The sequence below is a fragment of the Rana temporaria genome, chromosome 11 (genome assembly GCF_905171775.1).
Source record: "Rana temporaria chromosome 11, aRanTem1.1, whole genome shotgun sequence".
NCBI classification, from domain to species: domain Eukaryota; kingdom Metazoa; phylum Chordata; class Amphibia; order Anura; family Ranidae; genus Rana; species Rana temporaria.
The window spans coordinates 123,167,659-123,181,488 of NC_053499.1; the positions used below are offsets into that span (position 1 = coordinate 123,167,659).

General features: G+C 43.7%; 1 protein-coding gene across 3 annotated transcripts in view; it reads left to right on the forward strand.

The window, feature by feature from the left end:
- The window catches only part of MACROD1 (mono-ADP ribosylhydrolase 1), a 1,095,428-nt gene that overhangs the window by 19,197 nt on the left and 1,062,401 nt on the right, over positions 1–13,830 (forward strand). For all 3 annotated transcript variants that reach the window (XM_040329046.1, XM_040329048.1, XM_040329047.1), the window contains exons 2-3: positions 7,520–7,621; positions 13,416–13,535. In XM_040329046.1, coding sequence (XP_040184980.1) covers positions 7,520–7,621; positions 13,416–13,535 — 222 coding nt within the window. The remainder of the gene's footprint in view (positions 1–7,519; positions 7,622–13,415; positions 13,536–13,830) is intronic.

The following is a 13,830-nucleotide window of genomic DNA, read 5'->3' on the forward strand; positions in this document are numbered from 1 at the left end:
CTTCCACATTTGAATTACGCGCGCTTACGCCGGCCCCATTTACGATACGCCGCCACAACTTACAGCGCAAGTGCTTTTTGAATACTGCACTTGCTCCTGTAAGTTGCGTCGGCGTAGCGTAAATATGATACGCTGTGCCACAGTAACTATGCGCGCCCCTACCTGAATCTAGCCCCCTGTATTTGTCTGAGCCAAGATGTGTACATTCTTTGCATGCACCACCAACACATGAATGACTTATTTAGGGCCAACAGGTAATTGTATAAGGCCAACAGGTAATTGTATAAGAAGTGGCAGAATGACCTTTAGTTATTCCAGGCGGTGTCCAATGATTACATGCTATTGTTTACATGTTGACCCTGAGACCAGGTTTACACCTATGCAAATTGGTTGTGGCTTAAACCGCATCCAATTCGCATAACGTTATAAAATACATTTATTTCAATGAGACTGGTTCACATATGTGCGATGCATTCACACTGCACAAAAAAAGTGTGCCTTTTCTAGGCATTGCGGTGCGGCTCAGGTGCGAATTCAGGCCCATTATCTTCTTTGGGCACGCATCTGATTCGCAGATGTGTTCATTTCTCTTCAGGATTTCTCTTTTACCTCAATACACAACAAGCATCTCCCTGTTCTGTCTAGTGGGGAGCAGCGATCAGTGACGTGTCACTCATAGCCACGCCCCCTAACAGTTAGAATTACTCCCTAGAACACACTTAACCCCTTCCTAGCCCCCTAGTGGTTAACCCCTTCACTGCCAGTCACATTTATACAGTAATCGGTGCATGTTTTTAGCACTGATGCTGTATAAATGTGAATGGTCCCAAAATAGCGCCAAAAGTGTCAGATGTGTCCACCATAATGTCAGTCACGATAGGAAACTGCCTAAAACTCATCACCAGCACTAATTTTGGATATATTTCCTTTTTTTTCTACTTGTTATTTTTGCAGATCGCTGCCATAACAAGTCGAAAAAAAAAAAAAAATTTAAAAATGCCAGAAAACTTTCACCTATTTTGTAGACGCTATAACTTTTACGCAAACCAATGAATATACACTTATTGCAATTTTTTTTTTTTTTTTTTACCAAAAATATGTAGAAGAATACATATCGGCCTAAACTGTGGAAAACAATTTTTTTTATCTATTTTAGGGGGATATTTATTATAGCAAAATATTAATTTTTTTCAAAATTGTCGCTCTATTTTTGTTTATAGCGCAAAAAATAAAAGCCGCAGAGGTGATCAAATGCCACCAAAAGAAAGCTCTATTTGTGGGGAAAAAAGGGCGTACATTTTGTTTGGGAGCCACGTCACACGACCGCACAATTGTCAGTTAAAGCGACGCGGTGCCGAATCGCAAATCATGCTCTGGTCTTTGGCCAGTCAAATGGTCCAGGGTTTAAGTGGTTAAGGGCCTCTTTACACCTCAGTCTGTTGTTTTGTGTCACTGCACATGCATTTCAGTGTGGTATTTTGCATGATAACATGCGTTGTGCTAAGGCAGCCCATCTGTTTAAGATGGCTGCCAACACACAGAAACTAAAGGAAATCCAGGCCTGCTCAATGGTTTTATATGCAACTTTAAGTAATGTCTAATTGTCACACTTATAGAAATGTCTAGAATCTGTACATGGATGTTGCATCAACAGAAATATTTTAGAAAGCTTGAAGTTGCCGGTATGTGCTTTTGTAGAAAAGAGGTTAGAATAAAGATGAACCTCTTACTGTCTCATATAAGTGCTTTACTCCCTCGTGGATTTTGTGAAATCATTCCCTGAACATTAGAAGCAGCATTGTATCCTATTGGTATTGGCACACACTAAACATAGGTTATTCTATAATGTGTGGCTACAAGTCCACTTGTTTCAATTATGCCTTCATATTAAGTTTTCAGCCTATAGCGTGTGGAAACCTTTTTACCACAGAAGGTAATCCAAGTGGGGTTTCCTCCATTAACACTTTGTAGCAATAGGCTGTAGGCCTTAAAGCGGTAGTTCACCCTCACCCACATGATTTTACCATCGAGACAGGCATTGTAGCGCGAGCTACAGTATGCCTGTCCCGATTTTTTTTAACCCCGGACTCACCTTGTAATCGGACATCGTAGATTTCGGCTACCGCGGGGAATGGGCGTGCCTATGGAGAGGGAGGATGATTGACGGCCGGCCCTGGCACGTCACTCTCCCCGAGGACAGCCGGAGTAGGTCTCGGCTGTTCACGGCGCCTGCGCACAGGCTATGCGCAGGCGCCGTGAAGAGCCAAGCCTATTTCAGCTATTTCCGGAGAAGCGTGACGCGCCAGAGCCGGCCGTCAATCATCCTCCGTCTCCATAGGCACGCCCATTCCCCGGTATCTTCGATGAACGATTACAAGGTGAGTACGGGGGTAAAAAAATCGGGACAGGCATACTGTAGCTCGCGCTACAATGCCTGATTTTATGGTAGTAGAAAAAAAAAAAAAAATTCCGTTCATAGGGTGAACCCCCGCTTTAAAGTGGAGTTCCACCCATCTTTTTATGTTTGTCTGTGCTGCATGCCCTAATCTCATAGTGTTCAGAATGGACAATTTTTATTTAATTTATTTTGTTGCTTGTAAATACCTTTTATTTTGTAGTCCTTCATTACTTCCTCCTCCTTATTAGCCTATTAAGTCACAAGGCTATTCGCAAGGGTTTCTGGGATAGGCATCATGTATCCCAGTAGTCCTTGCAACTAGCCTATTTGCATAGAGAAGGGCGGCAACTTCCTATGACACTCCCGTTGCTATGGAAACCTGACTGAAACCTATTACATCGCTTGTGCAGCACTGAGCATGTGTGAGATCTGCAAGGCTGAAATCCTGGAAGTCATACAGTCTGGCTTCATGATGCCCACACTTAAGATGGCCACGGTCTATTTCTAGATTATTATAAACTAACTAAATGCTCTAACAACCCAACAAAACGGACCTTAGTTTACAGACTAACTTTACTAGACTACATTAAGCTTGTGTATTACAGGGGTATTTATATTTAAAAAGGGAAATTGTGGGTGAAACTCCCCTTTAAGCCAGCCATATGCTGTATTGAAATTCGGCTGGTTCAACAGGGACTGGCCAAATGTCAGTTCATGTATGGGCTGGCTGGTTGTATACAAGTTGATTTATTGATGGACTTGTGTACAACCAGCCTGTTTTTCCAACGTAAGTGTCGCTGGCTGTACCTAGAAACACTGATCATTGTATTCCGCCCGCAAGGAAGGCTACCCACCAGCAAAATACAATAGCTCAGGTTGAATGAAAAAAAAAAAAATTAATCAAGTATGGCCAGCATTACTTTAGAATCCAACGCCCTAACCACACCACTGCCGCTATGAGTGGAACCAAATAAATTTGATGAACCCGGGGTAAGTTCCCCTGCTGCATTCTCCAGGTGGCTAATGCAACGCTGTATCCTGGCCTAGGCTAACAAGGCCAAGGCTTAGGGCAGCACTTTGCAGGGGGGCAGCACAGAAAGGGTCCCCGCTTGTACTATACTGTTAGTGTAACACAAGCTACTTCTAATTTTGACTGTCCTATCAGCCTGGACCACAAACCTTCCTCACTGTGCTATTTGTTTCTTCTGCACCATTGGCATGGTTATATCTTCTTAGTCCTCTTCATATAGGTATCTGAAATTTGTGCTTAAAGGGTCACTAAAGGAATTTTTTTTTTTTAACCACTTGCTTACTGGGCACATAAACCCCCTTCGTTCCCAGGCGAAATCTCAGCGTCCGGCACTGCGTCGCTTTAACTGACAATTGCGCGGTCGTGCGACGTGGCTCCCAAACAAAATTGGCGTCCTTTTTTCCCCACAAATAGAGCTTTCTTTTGGTGGTATTTGATCACCTCTGCGGTTTTTATTTTTTGCGCTATAAACAAAAAAAGAGCAACAATTTAAAAAAAATATATATTTTTTTTTACTTGTTGCTATAATAAATATCCCAATTTTTTTTTTAAAAAACAATTTTTTTTCTCAGTTAAGGCCGATACGTATTTTTCGACGTATTTTTGTAAAAAAAAAAAAAAAAATCGCAATAAGCGACTGGTTTGCGCAAAAGTTATAGCGCCTACAAAATGGGGAACAGAATTATGATTTTTTTTATTATTTTTTTTTTTACTAGTAATGGCGGCGATCTGCGCTTTTTATTGGGACTGGGATATTGCGGCGGACGTATCGGACACTTTTGACACAAATTTGGCGCCATTCACATTTATACAGCGATCAGTGCTATAAAAATGCACTAATTACTGTATAAATGTGACTGGCAGTGAAGGGGTTAACACTAGGGGGTGAGGAAGGGGTTAACTGTGTAGCCTGGGTGTGTTATAACTGTGTGGGGGGAGGGGGGTGACTGGGGGAGGGGACCGATGCTGTGTCTCTATGTACAAGAGACACAGATCGGTCTCCTCTCTCCCTGACAGGACGTGGAGCTCTGTGTTTACACACAGAGCTCCACGTCCCTGCTGTCACCGCCGTGTCACCGACGATCGCGTGTACCCGGCGGACATCGCGGCCGCCAGGTACACGCATCGGGTCTTCGGCGATGCGCCGGGACAGTTTTTACCCGCCGCGCGCCACTGGGTAATGCACATAAAAGGCCGTGTTTAAACGGCCACTTGGCACTTGAGAGCCGCGCTGCGGACGTATTTCGTCTATAGCGCGGATCTCAAGTGGTTAAGCTAAATAGCTTCCTTTACCTTACTGCAGTCCTGGTTTCATGTCCTCATTGTTCGTTTTTTGCTTTGATGTTGCTGTGATTACTGTGTGTCAGCACCAATCCAGTTTAGTTTTACAAAGCATCACTGCCCTCTATTGGCTCTTTGTCTCTGTACATCAGAGAGGCAGGAAACAACAGCAAAAACAAAACTAAACTGCAGGCACATTATATGATTGGTTTTTATCTATTTTTAATCATTTTTAAAAGGAATCAGTTAACTATTATGTCTCCCTACCCTGTAAACAGTCATTTCAGCAAAAAAAAAAAAAAATGTTTCTTTAGTGACCCTTTAAGGTAGAACTATAGGCAACACATTTTTTTTTACATTTTGTATATAGTAAGGGAGGGTTATAGCCCCTGTCAGTTTATTTTTTTACCATCCCTGTCCCATTGCAGAGATTTCCCTTCACTTCCATAGCCAAACAGGAAGTGAGAGGAAATCTATACAAATTAAGGGAATCCATTGCCCCCCCCAGGCCCTAAGAACTAGTGTCCCCACTTGAAAATTTCAGTGTGTGGTCTTAAACATGAAGGGGTGTGGCCTTGACAGGAAGGGGTGGGTCATATTTAAATTAGGTGGTGCAGAAGTTTAGTCAGGCCTAGGGCAGCACAAAACCTAAATACACTACTGGGCTAATGTTGGGCGTTGAAACATACCCGTTGCAGATCAGATTTGCTATAAAGACTGGCTATACTCACGGTGACAACTAAAATCAATGCATTTGTCTCTGGAGTTATTGAAAAGCAGATAAGAACTCATAGATCACTGTATAGGTGACTAATCTGTGCCTCGTTTTTTGGTGGTTAACCTGAAATCTACTTAAAGATTTTAATTTTTTTATTTTGTATAGGGTAAGGAAAGGTTAAAGAACCCCATCTGCATCTCATTTGAGGAATTTTTTCTTTCCTTTTCATCTCTTTTTTCCAAAAGAAAAATCAACCAATACGGTAGAAACCGGTCGACTTTTGGCTTGTGTGTACCAGTCCTTATCCGACACAAGCCAATCTTGCGTCCGGCTTCTGTGGAATGAGCATGCTGGAAAACTAGCAGCCAATTGGCATCCGATCAGTGCTTGCAGCCAATGGCTGCGAGTGCTTACCAGTGTGTTTTTGGAGGGAGGGGGGTTTAGGGGGCAGTCCCCTGTCGCAACACAATAGCAGTAGGCTTAAGACTACAGCTCCATATTTACAGAGTGAAGCGCTGCTGCACTATACCATACAGCAAAGAGTGCTCCCAGCTGTTAGATCCTGGGATGTGTGACATGGCATTGTTTGTAGAAAAAGCCACACACTGTTCAGTCAAGCTGTTGATCACCATTTTGGTCCTGACTTGGTGAAAGCATGGCTTTGTAAAAAAAATTTTTGGGGTGGGGGGGCACAGCAAACAAACCTTCCCAATAAAGGGGTACACATGTTAGGGCGCCAGCTATAGGATTTGGTATGTTACTGCTCGACACATTTACAAGTATGAACACTGCCTGATGCCATTCATTTTGACCAGCACCCGAAACACTGACAGCACAGCTCTGATGTACATGTTGCAGCATACAGTAACATTACCGTGCATTGTGCCGTATCACCACACATGCTGCAAGGTTTGTTTCTGGGTGTGTCCCTGTATGCAGGCTGCTTAGTATAGAATGCAGTGCATGGCCAGCCTAGATTTCTATGCATTGTTCATGTAGTCCCATTCACTCCATGAGAGGACAACCTAAAGCCAGGAGTTCACTATATAGGATATACTGGCGACCATTTGTCTGCTGGGATCTGTACTCATACAGAGGTGAAGCAGCAGAATGAGCATCACAGAGCGCAGCAATGGATCAGCCAGACAATCCCCCCCCCCCCCCACCTCACCTGTTCCTGCGGCTGGCTCCAGATCTCTGCCCAGTCGCATCACCTATCTCTCTGCCTGGGAGTCAGCGAAGGAGGGAAGCCGGAAACAAGGGGAGGGGCTGAGTGCGGGGCAGAATACAAACCGATTTCAAGCAAGGTAAAGCAGGCTGGGGCAGCCGGCTGAGATTTGGGAAGAATGGGGGGGGGGGGGGGGGGGGTAGAGGACCAGAAAGAAAGTGTAGCTGGGTGTCGAGGGAAGGAGGGGCTGCGGTCTAAGCGATTAATTAATTTGCTAATGTCACGCAAGTGGGTGTGCTCACCCTTTTTGAAGCCTATTGGAGCCTCAGGTTCTAATAATGTACTTTAAAAAAAAAAAACATTGAAATCCAATGCGTCGAGCCCCCTGCATGTAGATTAGGGGCCGGGAGAATGATTAGAGGGGGTGCCCCTGCGCCCCTAATGAAGCAGCCGCCACTGTTATTAAAATATAAGGACTCTATACTGAAAAATACCATAAACGCAAGCATTTATGCTGACACAGATTGCACAGACACAGATTGTCATCAGGATCAGGAAGCAATTTACAATATACCTAGCATTTCCAAGCATATGTCATCCTACTAGAGTTTGTATCTATTTGAAGGTGGTTTCATGTGTTCCTCTGCCTTGCACCACACAACTTAATACAAAAAGTTTCATCCAGTACAGCTTCAAATTTTCAGACATCGGGCTTGATCTACTAAAGTATGAAACTAAATGAAGCAAGGAAATCCTTTAACATCAAGCATTTAGGAAGGTGCAAAGTTTAGGAATAGGAACGTCTCTTCACATTGAGTGTTTTCATTGAACAGAAATATAGGGGCGTCATGCTGCCTGGCTGTCTGACTATAAAGGTTTTATTTTCCTTATTACCTATATATTTTTTTCTTTGTGTATATACAGATTTCCTAAAAAGTCTCAACAAGAAGCAGAGACGGGAACACTATGGCGCAAAAGATTTTATCAAACTGAAGGATATCCCAACATGGAAAGACACAGCAAAAAGTGAGAAGCATACTATTTTTTTATTTAAATGACCAAAATCAGAGGTGTAACTAGAACCTTCAGGACCCTGGTGCAAGAAACCATAAATAGTCCCCTGGCCCGGGCCCCCCACAGTGGCGGAATGCCAGGACCCAGTACCAAGTGCAACCTTGGTAGTTCTGCCACTGGTGTCAGTAGTTTTTCATTTTTGTTATTTTCTTTTCTTATTTTTTGGTGGGGGCTTTGGTTAAATATCAGCTTTGATGTTTCACCTTTGAGACAGATAAAGAAGATTAAGGACACAGACCTCAATCTTCTTCTCTGCATCCCTTCCTCAGCAGCCCAGAATGAATAGACAGGAATAGCTCTGTACAGAGCTTCCCATTCATCAACAAATGGAAGCATAGTAAACACAGTTTACATCTCAGTTATGAAGGAATACAGTCAGTGATCGGTGTGAATCACTGACTCTATTCATTAAGACAAGGAAGGGGCAGGTAAACTACATATTTACTGGCCCTTTCCCGGCTATCCATCCTGAAAGCTACCCCCACAGCACCTGGTGGAAGAGGGCAGGGGGAACCTGGCAGTGCTGGAAATGAGGTGGGGGGGGGGGGGGGAGTACACAGGAGCCGATCACAGTAGGAAGTGGATAGGAGGGGTGGAATGTAGAGGAACAGATCCCCTTTTCTTGCTGGGTTCTTGTTATTGTATTGTAGTAAACTTTTATTTATGTATTTTTTTCTATTTGGGGCCATCAGTTTCACATCTAGTTTTTGTGTTGTGTTTTTTTTTGGTTGAAAAGATATGTGTGAGGCCAGAAATATTAAAGCTGGGATTGCTTGAGGCTCTGAGACTGTTATCCTTCTCCCAGCTTTACTTGCTAGTGAGTGACTACAGGGCAGACTTTTCAGATCTCACTGTCTGCATGTATGTTCCATAGTTACAAATAGTTACATAGTTAGTCTGGCTGAAAAAAGACGCATGTCCATCTAGCTCAACCAATAATCGATTTTAGGTAGTAAAGGTAAGACCAAAATGACGGCCCTGGAACCTGCAACATGTCGGCAATGCCAGCTCCCACTTTTCTATTCTCGAGCCTCGTACACACGCTCGGTTTTCTCGGCAAGAACCAGCAAGAAAACTGCTGGCAAAGCTTTCTTGCCGAGTAAACTGAGCGTGTGTACGAGGCTTTCAGGTTTCTCATCTGGAAATCTGCCCAGGGCCTGCTATCTATTTTCTCGTCAAGATTCTTCTTGGGCCTGTTTCCCCACGAGAAACCCGAGCGTCTGTATACCTGCCTGTCGCTGTGGAAACCCACGCTTGCTCAAAATGACTTTGACGCATGCGCGGTATCTTCCACGGCATAGGTAGGGTGAAACAAGATGGCGGCGATGGTATCAAATGTGACGAGCGCATGCCCGTCGTACGCATTGACGTCACCGCGTTCTTGCCTTTCAAAAGAACCGCGGTTCTTTTAAAAGAAGTGTGTGTGCACTCAGGCGGCAAGAGATTCTTGCCAAGAAAAACAACGTTTTTTTTTTTTTTTCCTGACGAGATTCTGGCCCGTGTGTACGAGGCATCAGAGGTTTATACATTAGTATCTTGTGTATTTAGGAATATTCAATTATTTATTGACTGCTTCTTGTAATAGGTATTTTTTTCTGTGTGCATTTATGCACTGTAATGCCCTGTACACGCGATCGGTTCATCTGATGAAAACGAACATCAGTCTTGCCTACACACCATCGGTTAAAAATCCGATCGTGACCGACGCGGTGACGTAAAACACTACGACGTGCTGAGAAAAATGATGTTCAATGCATCGGGGCATGCGTCGAATTGATTCTGAGCATGCATGCATTTTTGACCGATGGATTTCCCCACAGACGATCGTTTTTTTTCTATCGGTTTTTTAACCATACGAAAATTTTAAAACGGGTACTATTTTTTTTTTTTTTCACCGATGGGGAAAAAAAACTGATGGGGCCCACACACGATCGGTTTGTCCGATGAAAACGCTCCATCGGTCTGTTTTCATCAGACGAACCGATCGGGTGTACAGGGAATTAGAGATAATTATCAATCCTGCTGCCTCTCATTTATCTTATTGCAATCTTAGGCAGCCAACTGTAACTGTTTTGGAATCATCTCCATTCGTTTTAACATTGTACTTGTCACAGTTTCCTTTCCCAACACATGCACATCTAAAAAGTGGTCAGGATAATTTTCTATATTAGTGCAGTGCACTATTTACAAGAAATGGGATGTGGTTATGTATCAGAGTGCACGTTTAAGGCCTCATGAACACTGAGCATTAAAAACGCTGCTTTTAGGGACGGATGGCGTTGTATGTTGTGTGTTATATTTATTTTTCTTCTGTGTTCATGCACATAAATCAATGTTCACAAACATCAAAAATTGTGTTGAACTCTAATAAGTCCATACAGGGCCATCAGGAATTATGGGCTTCAGGCATGGGCCCTCCTGGAGCAGAGAACCAGGGGGGGGGGGGGGTGCTGATGCCTGAAAATGATAAGCGAGGGGGGGGGTGGGCTGCCGCAAATTAAGAAGCAGGGGGGGCCCCTTTACAAAACAAAGAAGAAATAAAGAAAAATATATATAAAAAAAGGGGGGTAGCCATCCGGGGCGGCCCTGGGGACCTCTGGGCCCTTTAATAAAGAAAAAAAAAAAATTATATATATATATATATATATATATATATATATATATATATATATATATATATATATATATATATATATATATATATATATATATATATATATATATATATATATATATATATATATATATATACACAATTTTTATAAAAAAAAAATTTAAAAAAAAGGGGGGTTGCCATCCGGGACCTTTGGGCCCTTTAATAAAAAATATATTAAATAAAATAAACATAAATAAATACATTTAAAAAAAAAAGGGGGTTGCCATCCAGGGCCCTGTGGACCTCTGAGCCCTTTAATAATGAAAAAAAAAAAATATATATATATATATATATATATATATATAGGGGTTGCCATCTGGGGCCCTGTGGGCCTCCGGGCCCCTTACAGGTGTACTGCCTGTACCCCCCTGATGGTGTCCCTGAGTCCATATAATAAATCAGTGAAGCGTTTGAATGATGATGAAAGATGAACTGGATCAAAGAAAAAAAAAAAACGTGTTCCTTGTGACGTCAATATTAAGTGAATGTGTGATACGACCACCACCGGATTGTGAGAAGGATTACCGGAGTAAGTGAACTCTAATGGGCAAATGCTCAATGAGTCAACCAAGCTGTTGGTGTAAGCACCAATATTGGAGCATCCAGAAAAGGGGGGGGGGGTGATCCCTCTGTACAATGGATGGTTCAGATAGACACTTTGTAGATGTAACCAATGAGATGAGTCTTTCTCATGTAGTCAGGTAATGTGACCAAAAAAGAGACAAATACTCCACATAGTGTGAACCCATAAAACACTCACATTTGAATGGATGAATAAGTGCTTTTAACCACTTCCCGCCCGGCCTATGGCCGATTTACGTCCGGGAAGTGGTTATGAAATCCTGACAGGACGTTCTAGAACGTCCTGCAGGATTTCATGCCGCGCGCGCCCGTGGGGGCGCGCATCGCGGCGATCGGTGATGCGGGGTGTCAGTCTGACACCCTGCATCTCCGATCTCGGTAAAGAGCCTCCGGCGGAGACTCTTTACCACGTGATCAGCCGTGTCCAACCACGGCTGATCACGATGTAAACAGGAAGAGCCGCCGATGGCTCTTCCTCACTCGCGTCTGACAGACGCGAGTAGAGGATAGCCGATCTGCGGCTCTCCTGACAGGGGGGGTTAGCGCTGATTGTTTATCAGCGCAGCCCCCCCTCGGATCGCCACACTGGACCACCAGGGATGCCCACCCTGGAGCACCAGGGTGGGCAAAAAAAAAAAAAAAAGCCAAAAAAAAAAAAAAAAAACATAAAGAAAAAAGATGCCAGTCAGTGCCCACAAATGGGCACTGACTGGCAACAATCAGTGCTGCCACCCCAGTGTCCATCAGCGCCACCCCAGTGTCCATCAGCGCCACCCCAGTGTCCATCAGCGCCACCCCAGTGTCCATCAGCGCCACCCCAGTGTCCATCAGTGCCACCCCACAGTGCCCATCCATGCCCAGTGCCCACCTAGCAGTGCCCATCTGTGCCACCCATAAGTGCCCATCTGTGCCGCCCATGAGTGCCCATCTGTGCCGCCTACGTGTGCCCATCAGTGCCGCCCATGAGTGCCCATCAGTGCCGCCTACGTGTGCCCATCAGTGCCGCCTACGTGTGCCCATCAGTGCCGCCTACGTGTGCCCATCAGTGCCGCCTACGTGTGCCCATCAGTGCCGCCTATGTGTGCCCATCAGTGTCGCATACCAGCGCCGCCAATCAGTGCCACCTCATCTGTGCCCGTCAGTACTACCTCATCGATGTCCATCAGTGCCATCTCATCGGTGCCCATTAGTGCCGCCATATCAGTGCCCGTAATTGAAAGAGAAAACTTATTTACAAAAAAATTAACAGAAAAAAATAAAAACGTAATTTTTTTTCCAAATTTTCAGCCTTTTTTTAGTTGTTGCGCAAAAAAAAAAAATCGCAGAGGTGATCAAATACCACCAAAAGAAAGCTCTATTTGTGGGGAAAAAAGGACGCCAATTTTGTTTGGGTACAGTGTAGCATGACCGCGCAATTGCCATTCAAAGTGCGACAGTGCTGAAAGCTGAAAATTGGCTTGGGCGGGAAGCTGCGTAAGTACCTGGTATGGAAGTGGTTAATAACAATCTTTGGCAATGCAATGGCATCAGCAGGGCTTGTCCCAATGTGTTTTGTCTAAGACGTCATCTGGGGTCTAAGGAGTCATCATACCCCAGATGACGAAACGCATGCAGAATCTGTGATCTTTTTTATTTTTTTTACTTTCACTTTCGATGAGAACGGTAAACAGGACACATAGAAAGGGTGAATCTCTCCCTTGGGCCCCTTTCACGCTGGGTGCAGGCAGTGCACTGGCGGTATAGCGGCGCTATTTTTTGCAGCGGTCCTGCTAGCGCACCGATTCAGTGTGGAAGCCTTCGGCCTAAAACCCCTTTCACGCTGGGGCATTTTTCAGGATCTTTAGCGGTAAAAAAAAAAAGCGCCTGTAAAGCCCCTGAAAGAAGCTGCATCTGCAATCCAAATGTAAAAAGCCTGAGTGCTTTCACACTAAAGCGCCTGAAAAAATGCCCCAGTATGAAAGGGGTCTTGGCGTTAAAAAAAAAAGCGCCTGAAAGAAGCCTCATCTACAATCCCAATACTTTCACACTGAGGCCCTGAATACACCGCTCTTAAAGCGCCCCTTCCCATTCAGGCACTGTTTTTTTATTATTATTTTTTTTAAACGCCAAAGCACCTAAAAAACGCCCCAGTGTGAAGGGGTCTTAGTAGAGCTTTACCAGCGTTTTTCAGGTGCTGGCAGTGTGAAAGGGCTCTGAAAGCACTCAGACTTTCACATTGGGATTGCAGATGAGGCTTCTTTCAGGCGCTCTACATGCGCTTTTTTTTACGCCAAAGCGCCTGATGAAAGCTGACAGGTGTTCTAATCCCTCTCCACTCTCTCCTAGACTAAAAAAGTCTTGCCTTTTAGGTCCCCAGCAGAGTTCAAACCGCTTAATTTATACGTTTGATATATAATAAAAAATAAATTAAAAAAACATGGTATTTGTTTTTGATAATTGAGATTAAAGGTTTGCTGAAATTCATCCTAAAACTTAAAATATTCTACATGTGTTTTCTCCAAATTACAGAGGTAAAAGCCAAACCTTCTGAAGAAGTCAAGTTCCCAAAGAACAAAGACCTGATAGAGAAAATCTCTCTTATCAGGGGGGACATCACTAAACTGGAGATAGATGCCATTGTCAATGCAGGTAAAAGAAATATTATGTTTGAACCCTTCCTCTATATATTGCATAGGATCAAGTGGATTGTGTGCTGACAACATCTCTTTTCCTGCATCCATTTTTGTAATATGTTGACAATCCTCATTATCTTTGTTGTGGTTTAGTATTTGTTAAAGCTGAATGTCAGGAGTTTACTGTATTGTATACTTACATTAGTCCAGCTTGGTACTACTATACAACCACAGTGATATTCAGCTCCTCCAGCGGCCATAAAGTATGAGACATGTGTGCTTCCATTGTGTAAAGCTGGACCAATGTCCAG